At 40.7% G+C, this 14505-nt stretch overlaps 1 protein-coding gene across 4 annotated transcripts in view; it reads right to left on the bottom strand.

Annotated features, from left to right (window-relative positions):
• Positions 1–14505, bottom strand: part of LOC105477167 (FERM and PDZ domain containing 1) — a 144649-nt gene that overhangs the window by 34260 nt on the left and 95884 nt on the right. For all 4 annotated transcript variants that reach the window (XM_011733543.3, XM_024791406.2, XM_011733541.3 and 1 more), the window contains exons 3-5: positions 4501–4658; positions 3572–3674; positions 667–712 (exon numbers count right to left, since the gene is read on the bottom strand). In XM_011733543.3, coding sequence (XP_011731845.2) covers positions 667–712; positions 3572–3674; positions 4501–4658 — 307 coding nt within the window. The remainder of the gene's footprint in view (positions 1–666; positions 713–3571; positions 3675–4500; positions 4659–14505) is intronic.

Below are 14505 nucleotides of genomic sequence, written 5' to 3'. Positions count from 1 at the left end.
CCCCTCTTTTTTTATTTTGGTCTATTTGTGGCCAAGGCTAAGAAGTACATATTAAAGTTTCTCACAATAAAAATTTTCTATCAACTTTTGAAAAACTATCTCCTTAGTAGTTTTTCCTTTGAAAATTTGATTATATACTTTCCCTAAATAATACATGAGGAGCTTCTTGGCCTGTGGTGGTTTAGGATCATCTATGCCACACCTTGCTGTGTGGTGAAACTCGGAGCCGATAAAACACTTTCATATCCAACATCTCATTTGGTCCTCCTAACAACCCATTAGACAGACAAGGCAGTTATTGTCATGACCACTATTTTACAAAAGTGAAACTGAGACTAAACGATTTTCCCAAAGTCATGCCACTCAAACCTGTCTTAAAAGTCCAGTTTGGTGCACTTACCATCATCCTACTGTGTATAATCATAGATCTATCTCCTCAGCTGGGCCAGACATTCTGGAGGCCTGCACCATATCTGTTTCCTCCACAGTACTTCCATGGAGGAGGTCTTCAGATAACATGGACTGACTGGCCACCCACTGCCGGGCAGCTGTCACCCTCCACCCTCTGTCTTCCCTGCTTACTTTATGAGGGATATCCTCTGGGGGAACAGGGTCTTAGGGCCAAGAATGGTGAAACTAACACACAGGACATAGAAAGAGATTTACCGACGTGCAGCGAACAACTGTGATTGAAAGAGACTCTTCCGCTTCCCTGAAAAAAGAAAGAATAAAGAAAAAAATTTAGTCATTCTGTGTGATGGATGCACGTGCATGCACACATGTGTGAGCGTGTGTGTTAGGGTCAAAAAGACTGGCAGAATGAGTATAAAGCAGCTTCCTTTGCCTTAGCTTTTTTGGCTCAGCAAAACCGAGAAAGATATTGGGAAATGCAGCAACCTACAAAGGAACTTAAGCTGACCCAGAGAGCTCCTCCCACCTGGAGGGAATCTTCATATGGCCACCTCCACCATCTAGTCTATATCTACAGCCACAACATTAATTAAGGCACTTAGCCTTAATTTAGTCCCATACAATGAAGAACTCATCTAGTGACTACTAGTTATATTTATGTCCCCCAATTTTTTTTTTTTTTTTTTTTTTTTGGAGACAGAGTATTGCCCTATTGCCCAGGCTGGAATGCAATGGCGCAATCTTGGCTCACTGCAACCCCTGCCTTCCCGGTTCAAACAATTCTCCTGCCTCAGACTCCCAAGTAGCTGGGACTACAGGTGCCCGCCACCATACCCAGCTAATTTTTGTATTTTTAGTAGAGATGGGATTTCATCATGTTGGTCAGGCTGGTCTCAGACTCCTGACCTCATGATCTGCCTGCCTCGGCCTCCCAAAGTGCTGTGATTACAAGTGTGAGCCACTGCTCCTGACCCTAAAATATTTTTAAGAGAAAATATGGCAATAACACAGATAACTTAGGTTGCTATTTCAGAAAACTCATGCTAAGCATTTCACTAAATGGAATGAATGTCTGTGGATAACATTTATCAGATAAAAGCCAAAGGGTTTATGGTGTTTGGGCACACAGAGTGTAATGAGCCCAATCATATAATCAAGATAGTGAACATCTCTGTCTTGCATTATCTCTTAGATTTCAAAAGTGATCAAATCAAGCAGATAACTGCCGAACCTCTACTTTATATTAGCAGGCAGAACAGAGAAAATCGATTCATATTTTCCTTTCTCTTTGCCACTGCTATCATGGAGAAGCAGTTTGCAAAATAATTTCATTTGACTTCTTGTAATATGAACATTTAGGCCAATTGCTGCTGGTATGTTATTTCCTCAAATGGAGAAACTCAACCCAAGATGTCTAAGTGTCTGGGGACTTCCTCTTTTCCATTTTAAATGAGAACAGGACTTTTCTGAGATAAATCACAATAAACCAAAGTGCAAAGGCTCTAAAAGGACATATCGGCCTCGCAGCTATTTGGAGAAATCTGAGATGTTTTCTTGGCATTGTTGTATCATTTTGTTTTGCTTTGTGTTTTACCTTTACACGTGACACTGAATAATACATGCTGTTTTTAGACACTGGGAGCTAAGCTAAAAAAAAATGAAGGCATCCTGGGATTCTCACATGCAAAACACAGCAGAGGTCACAAATGCACAGCACACCTCAAGTCACGCACCCCTGCTCAGAAGCCTTCAACTGCTCGCCCTTCCAGGGGGAGAATCACACTGAAACGTGCTGTGCTGGCATTCAAGACCCTCCATCACCTGGACTTCACTTCCTAGAATGTTTCTTCAGGCAAACTGAACTGCTCAGCAGCCCCCACTTCCCACCCTGTTGCTTCTGCTTACCCCTTTGCCTGAATCACCGTTCATCTCCATCTTTTGGACCAAATTTTACCCAGCATTAAAGACACAACTGAAATATTTCTGCGCCCTTCTCTGTTTTGTCAACTTACAACTTCTGCCCAAGTTGGAGGACTCTCCAGCATTTACAGTGTATTTCCTCGGCTTTTCTTTTTCTTTTTTTCTTTTCTTTTTTTTTTTTTTTTTTTGAGATGGAGTCTTGCTCTGTCGCCCAGGCTGGAGTGCAGTGGTACGATCGTGGCTCATTGCAACCTCTGCCTCCCGGGTTCAAGCGATTCTCCTACCTCAGCCAACCAAGTAGCTGGGATGGGGAGACCACTTGAGCCCAAGAGTTCAAGACCAGCCTGGGCAACATAGCAAGACCCTATCTCAAAAAAAGGGGAAAAAAAAACAAATTAATACCATCCCAAAGCCAGATCAGCCATTCATAAAAAAGTACAAACTGAATTGTATATATATCTTCAAGTTAGCTTTCACCTACCTCTGCTTCTCATCTCTCTTTATATTAGTCATTAGAACAATGTTGAATGAAAAATTTTAAATCCAAAGCTTGCATGTGTCCTTAAAATGTCTGCTTGTCCTCTTTACTCCTATTAATGGCACTCCTCCATCTTAAAGTCTAGGTTGCCAATTCCCAGCGCTAACCATATTCACTCATTTAACTGAGCACCCACTGAGCCCTGGTCTCAGGAAACCATTGTCTAGGTAGAAAGTGAGGCATTTCCATAAGTCACAATGACACCAGGCAGAAGGTTTGGAGGTGCTACATCAATGAAACTACATATATGCCAACCAAGATGCACCTGCAATTATATTTAAGAAGAGATATCAAGAGGGATAAAGAAGAACAGATTTGGTATCAATTTAGTTCAATCTTTGGCATATGTTACAATGTGTCTATAAATCTTTAGAGGGTAGGGCCTATGGGTTATTTATGATCATTGCATTCCCTGCAGTGCTTAGCACGGTGTCTTGGGCATGGCAGGGCTTTGACAAATACAGCACTCTGTGCCCCCCAAGCTCTTTTGTAGCCAAGTGAGAGAGACTGGACTACAACAGCCACTAACAAGAAGGCGTTTTAATAGATAAAAATAGCCGTTCTAAAACAAGGCTGTTTTTGCTGCTTTAAAGGATACTTAGCCTTATTAAAATCAGGGGATCAGTTATGCCATTCCTGTTGCCCATCTTTGTTCTTTGATAATCTGTGCAATTCTGTATATGATGGAAGACCATTTAGTACCTGAGAATATCAACTGCTCGTTCCCAGGAAAGGTCTTCAGCAGGCTCATTGTTCATTTGGAGGATCTGATCACCAGGGAAAAGCTTGCCATGTGCAGAGCCTCCTGTTGGACAGAAAATAAGTAATTGGTGCTCACGCCGGGAGGACCCAGACTCCATGTGTAATAGCAGCACAGCTAAATGGCAGCCTGATCCAGTCCCCAGGGGCACTAGCTCACTACCCCACCTTCAGTCAGGCTTGGGCTCATGTGGATCTTAATCTTCCTGTTTATAAACCATGGATAAGATACCTATTATCTATCACCAACTTCCGGGGATGTTAGAAGACTGTCCTGAGAAAGAAAACTAGCCAGAACCTTCTAAATCAACAGAGTTGGCCAGTAAATCCACTCCATTCATCTCTAAAAAGCTCTGGTGTGTATGTGTGTGTAAATAGAAATTAATACATTTTAATGAATCCCAGATTAACACACCTCAAGTATGAAGACAAGCACTGGACTTTCCCCACCTGCTCCTCTCCTCCCTGGTACAGCCTATATTTCACAAGGTTCAAGTGAAAACAAATCAATAGTTTCTATTACTGTCTGACCAGAAAGTATCCCCAGCTAGGAGCAGGTGGGGTTCAAAGAGGAGGGCTAGCTTAGCCAAATATTTTCACTGCCCCTGAGACCAGCCAGGGAGCCATGGGTGGGCAAAGCCCTAGCCAAGGCCAGCGGGAGCCTGGGGTTTGGAGCGGCAAGTGCGCTTGAGGCTGCTCCCTCCCAGCATCAAAGTAAGGTGCAAAGCCCAAGACAGAATTAGGTGTGCCTTTTCTAACTTCCCAGGGTAGGATTTTCTGCATTTTGTTGTAGGATAGAGAGATCAGGGAGATTTGGGGCTATTTCCCCTTAAGAAACCAAACTTCTTTCTCATTTCCCAGTCATCCCCTACCTGCTGTGACAGCCACCACTGTAAGGGGAAGGCTCTCAGAAATGTGAAATCCGTAGTCCTGGAGGAGGGTGTCTTTGTCTATCTTTACTGTGTGCCGCACAGGGATGAGGGTCTGAGTTGGGTTCCTGGCGGGCCCATCAGCTGCAGCAACTTTAGCCCTGGAAGAGAATGACTATGTAAAAAACAGAAAGAGAAGACTCTGGTTGTTGGTCATGGACTGGGTCAGCCCTAAGCATCATGGAGAAAGATGCAAGCTGAGCAGAAACCATCTCTCCTCTTGAGATAAATAAGACACAAATGCCACTAGCAGAACTTAGGACTGTCCTCTAAAAGAGAAGTCATACAGACAGGCATTCTTAATGAGCTAATGTTAAATATCTAGAAAGCACCCATGAAGTGCTATGGACACACAGAGAAGGGGGAGAGCAGTTTCAACTTTGTAGGGCAGGGAATAGGGAATCAGGGACACATTTGGTACTCAGAAGAAGAGGTGGCATTTGAGCTGCACTCTGAGACATGTCTAGGGTATGCCTATATAGCCCAGATCCTGGCACACAGAAGATATTCAATAACTGCTGCTGAGTGAATCGACGGATGGATGGATGGATGGATGGATGGATGGATGGATGGATGGATGGATGGACTGACAGAAGGACAGGCAGACGGGCATCCCAGGCAGGATGTACTGCTGGAGTCAGAGGTACAGGAGAGGAAAAACATGGACAGTGAACAGAAACAAGGAGTTGTCAGGTTCAGATGTTTGATGATGGATAATTTTATAGCAAGATTTTGTCTTTGGTGATTTTTTTCTTTGTTTCTTTATGATGAATTTCGCTTCCCTGTAAGCTTTGTAACTGCAAGGATTCCAATATAAAATCTCGGATAGCAAGGACTCCCTCTATATCAATCTTTAAAACATGTATGTTCTTTAAAAGCAGGAAAGTTATATTTTCTATCTCTCAAATATTTTTAGGGAGTGACAAAGCAAGTCACAAGTTATTCTTCATTTGTCTGTGGTAAATGATTTTTCCCTCTAACAGTCAGTGGTTCTTTCTGAGGAAGATCAGATAGTGATGGGATGAGGTGTTTATTGTCATTATAAACAACAGAAATGTGAAGGAGTAACAGCTGTCTTGGGGCTCTGCAGTCAAGGTCTATCATTTATTCTCATCCATTTACCAAACACTGTCAGGAACCCTGCCTAATGCAATAGGCCCTCACTTATCTGAAAATCATCTCTCTCTTTTATAATGATCTCCAGTTTCAGCAAGGATCCGGAAATATGAAAAACTGTCTCACAGAGCCAAAATGTAAGTGACAAGCACAAGTCCAAAGTCTTGTGTACACTATCCACCAAGGACCCCCCCAGGCCCTGACTTAGAGCAAATTTAGGCTGCGTATGAAGAGATGACCCAGCCCACACAACCTAGAAGCAGACAGAGCCATTCTTGGAGGCCAGCATCAGGTAATACTGAGCTGGAGCAGCAGAGAGACCTAACGAGAGGGAAGAAACAGAAAACTGAAAATTCACACTGAATAAAGCCCATAGCTCTTCCTGATTTTTTTTTCATTCTTTCTTTTTCTTTTTTTCTTTTTTATTTTTTTGAGGCAGGGTTTTACTCCGTCACTCAAGCTAGAGTGCAGTGGCATGATCTCAGCTCACTGAAGCCCCCCACTCCTGAGTTCAAGTGGTTCTCATGCCTCAGCCTCCCAAGTAGCTGGGACTACAGGCTCGTGCTACCACACTCAGTTAATTTTTTGTATTTTTAGTAGAGACGGGGTTTCACCATGTCGTCCAGGCTGGTCTCAATCTTCTGAGCTCAAGTGATCTGCCCCTCGTCCTCCCAAAGTGCTGGAATTACAGGCATGAGCCACCACACCCAGCCTATACCTGATTTTTAAAAAACTTTTAAAGCTATAAAAAGGTTTTTCTAAATGCAATAAACAATACTCTACACTAAAAGTCACAAATCAACATTTGACATTACAGGTGCAGTGTCTCATGCCTGTAATCCCAGCACTTTGGGAGGCTGAGGCTAGCTAATCACTTGAGTCCGGGAGTTCAAGACCAGCCTGGGCAACATGGCAAAACCCTGTCTCTACTAAAAATACAAAAAAATAGCTGGACGTGGTGGTGTACACCTGTGGTCCTAGCTACTCAGGAGGCCGAGGTTGCAGTGAGCTGAGATCACACCACTGCTCTCCAGCCTGGGTGACAGAGTGAGACTATCTCAAAAACAAACAAACAAACAATTTGGTGTTAAATTTTTTTAACATCAGGATAAGGATACCCTAGACTTACTTCTATTTAATGTAGCAGGTTAAATGTTAATAATAGTTATCAGGGAAGGAAAAATGAAAAAAGAAATAATGAGCATAGGAATGGAAAAGTACCACCTTATTTTTTGTTTTGTAGCAGATGACATTCACACAGAAAATGATGAACAAAGAAAATTTCTAGTGCCAAAAGATAAGTTTAGTGGAGATGCAGGATAGAAACACAAAACACAGCCACAAAAAGCATTAAACAATTCATTAAAAGCACATTAGCTAAATGTACATTTGTTGTTAGGCATTCTTAATGAGTGAATGCTAAATATCTAGAAAATGCCAAGAAAGAATTCAAGTAACAAAACTAGTGAGGTGTACTAATGTAATGCAGGGGAAGAAGGATTTATTTAAAGTAAATAATATAACTTTCCTTAAAGCAATAAAGGAAGACACAATAATTGGGTTAAAGTTATGCTGGGTTCCTGGATGGAAACACTAAGTATCAAAAAAAGAAAAAAAAAAGTTCTAAATTAAATAGAGATTTAATGTAATATCAATAAAAAATTCTTCCAGATTAAAAAACAACTTGACAAATTGATGGTAATCACAGCAATAACAACAATAATAATAACATTTATGAATACTAACTATATTTTAGGGAGTGATTTACCATATATATATATATCTCACTCAACCCTCAAAATAAACTTGTGAGGTGGGTACAATTATTATTCCTGTTTTATAGTTAAAAAGACTAAATCTTGCTCTGAGAGATTTTAACTTGCTTAAAGACACACAGCTGAGAAGCAGGTGTCAAATTGGGGTTACTTTCTTCAATAGGCACACTAGCGCAACTTCTAGAGCAGTGCGGTCCAAATGAAATACACACACCACACACGTAAATTTAAGTTTTCTAATAGCTACACAAAAACAGGAAAAAAAATAAGTGAAATAAATTTTAATAACATATATTTTATTTAACTCGATATATCCAAAATAGTATCATCATTTCAACTTGTAATTAATACACAAAATTATTGATGATTTTGCATTCTTTCATATTAAGTCTTTGAAATCCAGTGTCTATTTCACACTTACAGCACATATCAATTTGAACTCTAAATTTCTATCAGAAATACTTAGATTTCAGAAAAGTTACAGTTGAAAAGTAAGCACTCCTTTCAGACAAAGGCAATAATCGAAACTGCATGGTGTGGCTTTCACCAATGAAACTGAATAGAAATTCTAGAAAGTCCTTTAAGTGTCTGGAAGTTTCCTAAAAGACTAAACATGGTGTACAACACGATCCAGCAATTCCACTCCTGGGTATGTACCGGAGAGAAATGAAAATACATGTCCACACAAAAACTTGCACATGAATATTTATAGTAGCATTTTCTATAAATATCCAAAAGTGAAAACAACTCAAATATCCATCAACTAATAACATGGATAAATAAAATACAGTATTCCACAACAGAATATTTGGCAATGAAAAGGAATGAAACATGGATGAATCTGGCTAAGTGAAAGCCAGTCACAAATGACCACATATTGTATGAGTCCATTAATGTGAAATATCTAGAATAGACTAATCTATAGAGACAGAAGGTAGATTAGTGGTTGTCCAAGGCTTCAGGGAGGGAGGTTTGGGAGGTTTGGGAGTCACTGCTAATAGGTATGGGTTTCTTTTGTGGGGGATGAAAACCTTCCAAAATGGACTCGTGACAGTTGCAGATCTCTGTGAATACACTAAGAACCATTGAACTGTACACTTCACATGGGTGAATTGTATGGTATCTAAATTATCTATCAATAAAGCAGTTGAAAATAAGTAAATAAAAAAATCCTGAAGTGGGGAAAGCTTATAATACAAATATATGAAGAATGGGCATAAATACATATAGTAGATACCCACATTTCACATGCTCAAAGCAAGTGAATTGACAACTCTCACATGAAGAAAGCAAGCTGGAAATTGACACAGAAAATGTACAACCTTATTAAAGAAGCACACCCGAAAGGGCTATGGAGTACTATTATGTGTCATACCAAATATGAATAAAAATAATAAGGCCCAACACATACTAGTCCTGAGATTAAAGCATGACAATACAAACTGGCAATTCAATCTCTCTAGGAAATCATTGGTGAAACTGTAACATTAATTTAAATTTTAAATTTGATCTTCTGTTTCCATGTTGACTGATATTCCTTGAAGTGATGACCACAAAGGAAAAAATATCATATTGTTTATCCTGGACCATGAGTTCCTAGAAGACAAGGGTGGCACCCATTCATCTCCGTGTCTCCCATGCCTAGTAAAGTTCTAGAACAGAGTATGAGCTCAATAAACCCTGGCTCTTGAGTATTGAAAAATATCAATCTCAGCTTTATTTAGAATAGTGGGAAAACTCAAAACAACCTGACAGGGAATAGATAAACCAAACACAACAAAGAATGACCTCGAAGACCCTACATCAAAAAGTATTATGGGCCTATAAGCTTCAGACATACAAAGAAACACAAGCTAGAAAATACCCTTCCATAGCACTATGTAAGCTATTGTTTACCTTTCCTAAGTGAGAGCTGGAATTATTCTCCTCCTAAGAATTCCCCACCACCCACAGAACAAAAGCCAAACTCCTCAACTTTGCCCTCATGGACCTGTGTCCTGAGGCTTCAGTCCCTAGCCAGCATCCACCCACCACTCCCCTTCCCAGGCCTTCACTCCAGACTGATCTTACCTACTACACCAGTTTTACCCCTGGGCCTCAGCTCACACAACTACCTCTGCAGAAAGTATGAGGCCAAGTCAAGGTCCAGCTCAAAGGTCACATCTTTTTTATCTGATTTCCTAGCCAGATGTAAATTCTCTCATCTTGGAGCTCTGACCCTCTCTTATGGCCCCGAGTACCCCAACCTTTATTTAAAGTTATCTGACTCCATATAGTGTTACTCTTAACAGACTATTTATTCCTTGGAAACAGGAATCACATTTTATCCACCTCTGCATTTCTCACATTGTCAAGTGAACATCTTTGCTCACAGGAAGCAACAGTGCTTATTGGGCAAATAAATGAGCAAAATACTGTACACATCTAATATGGTGCTATATATAATATAGTTGCTATATTAGTTGTACCTCTAATATAATTAGCAAAAGGTGAAAATGCATATACAACAAGTAATAAACAGCAATTTGAATATAAGTAACAGAGATGAAAGTTTGTCATTTTTCTTTTGTTTGCTCAACCCTATGACTATTGCCCTAATCAGAACTTATCTTCTCCAGGTCTCAGAGCTCAGTAAATGGTATCATAGGGATAATGACAATTGCTCAAGCCAGAATCCCAGAGTCATCCTTGACTTTCCCTGACTCTCATCCTTCAAATCACTCACAACATGAGAAGATCTCAAAAAGGGTCAATTTCTTTCCGTCTCCACAGCCACCATTCTGTTTCGGGCCCCCCATCACCAGCCCTATTGACAGGTTTCTACTAGGCTACTAACTGGTCTCCCCACTTTCCATTCTTGTCTCTCCTGAATGATTCTCCATCTAGCCGCCAGACTGATTTTATAAACACAATTCTGTTCCTGTGTCTCCCCTGACTGAACGGCCTAATCCAAAATCCTGAATATGGCTTAATACAGCTCCTGCCCATCACTCCAGCCTCCAGGACCAAGCCATTCATTCTCTTTGATATTTTTGTTCCAGCCAAACTAGTCTCCTCTAAGTTCCTCAAACACGTTGGCCTTTGGACAAGCTCTTCCCTCTGTCTAGAATAACTCACCTGCCTCCAAAACACACACACATACACGCGTGCGTGCTCGCGCGCACACACACACACACACACACAACTTCCCCAACATATCCAATCATGCTCTCTACCTGCAAAACTCCTATTCAGTCTTCGGATTTTGGCGGAAACATCTCCTTCTACTAAATGCACCTACAGACCAGTGCAAAGTCTCTTGTCCTCTCTGGACTAGTTTGTGCAGCAAGAACCACATATTTCTTGTCCCATGTGCTGAACTCAGTACCAGTCATAGAGTAGGGCTTAATAATTGTTTGGAGAACAAAACAAAGAACAAACCTTACTACAGGGTTTCAACAGAATCCATTTTGATGCTTTTCAAATGGGCAGGCTCCGTTATCTTCCATTTGGAAGACTGCGGTCCTCCACAATGGTGGACAAATGACATTGCACTGTATTGACTAATCCCTGGACAGTGTCAGTGGCTTTGGCCCAAAGTCTGGATTTGACATTTTCCCCAAAGGCCATGTTCTAGCTTTTGTTTGGAAAGGGATTAACCTAAGTACATGACCAAACCGTGGCCTCTCCTCATAGAGAACATTTAATATTGACAGTAAGCTAAAGGAAATGATCTCTGTAACAAAATTTCCTCCTCTGAAGCATCTTATAAATATCAAACTAAGCACTGATCTCAAAACATATTTCTGCTGCCTTTGTAATCGCTTCAAACCATAAACGTGAGGTCATTTCTGTGATCTTACACTGGAAGAACAGAAGCCCTACAGTTACACTAATGAAATTCCTGCCAGATAACTGGATCTCCCCTAAGGTAGAACCAGAACAAACATGTTACATTTATCATGAAAACAGTCTCATGTAGATGAATTCTACTTTTCATAGCTCATAAGTTTATATTGAGGTGCTTAATAACACTGAAAAGGAAAGCTACCAGATGGATACTGATTGCACTTCAAATATTCTCTGGCTTTCTATCTGCTCTCTGATATGTCGGAAAATATATTCTACCTCTATCCTGTAACAACAAAGAATTCACCTCCGAGTTCCAGCAGGATGTGGAGAAACAATTTTGAATCTATGTTTAAACACTTTATTATGTTCAGCTTGAGTGATTTTAAAAGCTAAATCTGGTATAAACTGGATTTCATAATGTAAAGACTATTCAGAGAAAGCAGAAATAGAGGCAGCAGTCTGTACCAGAAGGAAATGTAGCATGTAATCACAATCATAGGAATGTGCTTGTGGTTGTAACAATTTCTAGGGGGCCATTCATGGTGGAGATTGTGAGGGTAGTGCTCCTACAGTTGAAAGGAGAAATTCTTCCATTATTACTTTAAAAACAGGATTCAGGAAATAATGGCAACTCTGCAGATGTAGTCCAGGAGCCTTCCAGACTATCCTCAAATCTTTCTACTTTTGCCTGTGGGTCAAGACACAATAAAAAAAAATTGGTGCCTGAAAGGGTCTTTCTACACCATTAAAAGTATTAGAGGCCGGGCGCAGTGGCTCAAGCCTGTAATCCCAGCACTTTGGGAGGCCGAGACGGGCGGATCACGAGGTCAGGAGATCGAGACCATCCTGGCTAACACGGTGAAACCCCGTCTCTACTAAAAACTACAAAAAACTAGCCAGGCGGGCACCTGTAGTCCCAGCTACTCGGGAGGCTGAGGCAGGAGAATGGCGTAAACCCAGGAGGCGGAGCTTGCAGTGAGCTGAGATCCGGCCACTGCACTCCAGCCTGGGCGACAGAGCCAGACTCCGTCTCAAAAAAAAAAAAAAAAAAAAAAGTATTAGAAAGGTCAATAGTATTAGAAAGGTTTTAACAAAACCATTTTTAAAATTAATACATAGACTACTTATAGTTGTAATAACCAAGTAAGTTTGGAAAGTGTGTAAAACCAGCAGCAAGGGCTTCTGAAACTAACATGCCAATATGTGTGTATATGTGTGTGTGTGTATGCACATATGTGTGCATTGTGTGCCTGTGTGCACACATGCGTGGTTGTGCACACATGTATGCATGTATGTGCCTTGTGTCATTGTGTGTGTAGATATGCATGTATGTTCATTAGTATTAATATTCAAGATAAGTTCAAAGAAATCATCTTTTCAAGCCCTGAGGATACAACCAAGCAGTGAAGAAAGCACAAAGTTGCATTAAGTTCTTTATGCTTCTTTAGATCTTGCTCTATAAAACTAACATTTCTAGATTAAGCATAAGAGAATTTAGTAAATCTTGGTGGGGTGCGGTGGCTCACGCCTGTAATCCTAGCACTTTGGAAGTCTGAGGTAGGCAGATCACTTCAGATCAGGAGTTCAAGACCAGCCTGGGCAACATGGTGAAACCCTGTCTCTTCCAAAAATACAAAAATTAGCTGGGTGTGGTGGTGCATGCCTGTAATCCCAGCTACTCGGGAGGCTGAGGCACGAGAATCACTTGAACCCAGGAGGTGCCAGTTGCAGTGAGCCAAGATCACAATACTGTACTCCAGCCTGGGCAACAGAGCAAGACCCTATCTCAAAAAAAAAGAAAGAAAGAAAGAAAGAAAGAAAGAAAGAAAGAAAGAAAGAAAGAAAGAAAGAAAGAAAGAAAGAAAGAAAGAAAGAAAGAGAAAAAAAGAGACAATGAATTCAGTAAATCTCATGCTTATTTGTTTTAATAGTATAATAAAATGATTCTAAAGTTCATATGACAGAATAGATGGGTAAGAGTAAAAGCATTGAAAATGAAGAGTAATAAAAGCTTAGTTTAATAGGCAATGAGGCTGGTCACGGTGGCTCACGCCTGTAATCTCAGCATTTTGGGAGGCTGAGGCCAGTGGATCACTTGAAGTCAGGAGTTCGAGACCAGCCTGGCCAACATGATGAAACACTTCCTCTACTAAAAATACAAAAATTAGGCTGGGCATGGTGGCTCACGCGTATAATCCTAGCACTTTGGAAGGTCAAGGTGGGCGGATCACCTGAGGTCAGGAGTATGAGACTAGTCTGACCAACATGGAGAAACCTTGTCTCTACTAAAAATACAAAAATTAGCCGGGCATGGTGTTACATGCCTGTAACTCCAGCTACTCGGGAAGCTGAGGCAGGAGAATCACTTGAACCCATGAGGCGGAGGTCGCGGTGAGCCAAGGTCATGCTGTTGCACCCTAGCCTGGGCAACAAGAGCAAAACCCATCTCAAAAATAAATAAATAAATAAATACAAAAATTAGCCGGGTGTGGTGGTGCATGCCTGTAATCCCAGCTACGCGGGTGGCTGAAGCAGGAGAATTGCTTGAACCCAGGAGGTGCAGGTTGCAGTGAGCCAAGATCGCACCACTGCACTCCAGACTGGGCTACAGAGGGAAACTATATCTCAAAAAAATAAAAGGATAATGAGATGCATAATACTATTATGATGTAAGTAATTTTAATACAGCTGTGTAAAAGTAGGCAGTTAGATCAATGAAACAGAATAGCCAGCCCACAAACAGGTCCAATCTCCCACTCACAGATGCCAGAACTTCACATACAATAAAGGAGGGGTCAGTAAAGAATGAATCAAGAAGGCAAAGATCACTCACAGTTAATGGTGATATGAATGACTACTTACTATTTTGGAAAAAAACCCAGTTAGATCATCATCTCCTAGCATATACTAAAATAAACTCCAACTTAAATAATTAAACATAAACATTTTAAGCTGTTAAATTGAATTGAAAATTAAACTTTTATTGGATGAAGATTTTTGTAAGCTTAGAAGCAATGAAAGAAATTGTGAAGGAAAAGAATCCCATTTAACTATGTAAAAATGGAAACTTCTGGAAAGAAAAACTTGGTATTATTATTATTATTAGTTTTGAGACGGAGTCTCACTTTGTTGCCCAGGCTGGAGTGCAGTGGCTCACACAACCTCCGCCTCCTGGGTTCAAGAGATTTTCCTGCCTCCGCCTTCTGAGTAGCTGGGACTACAGATG

Source organism: Macaca nemestrina, chromosome 14 (assembly GCF_043159975.1).
Source record: "Macaca nemestrina isolate mMacNem1 chromosome 14, mMacNem.hap1, whole genome shotgun sequence".
Lineage (NCBI taxonomy): Eukaryota > Metazoa > Chordata > Mammalia > Primates > Cercopithecidae > Macaca > Macaca nemestrina.
Note: the sequence above shows the minus strand (reverse complement) of the source record. Positions and strands in the feature narration are given on the sequence as shown.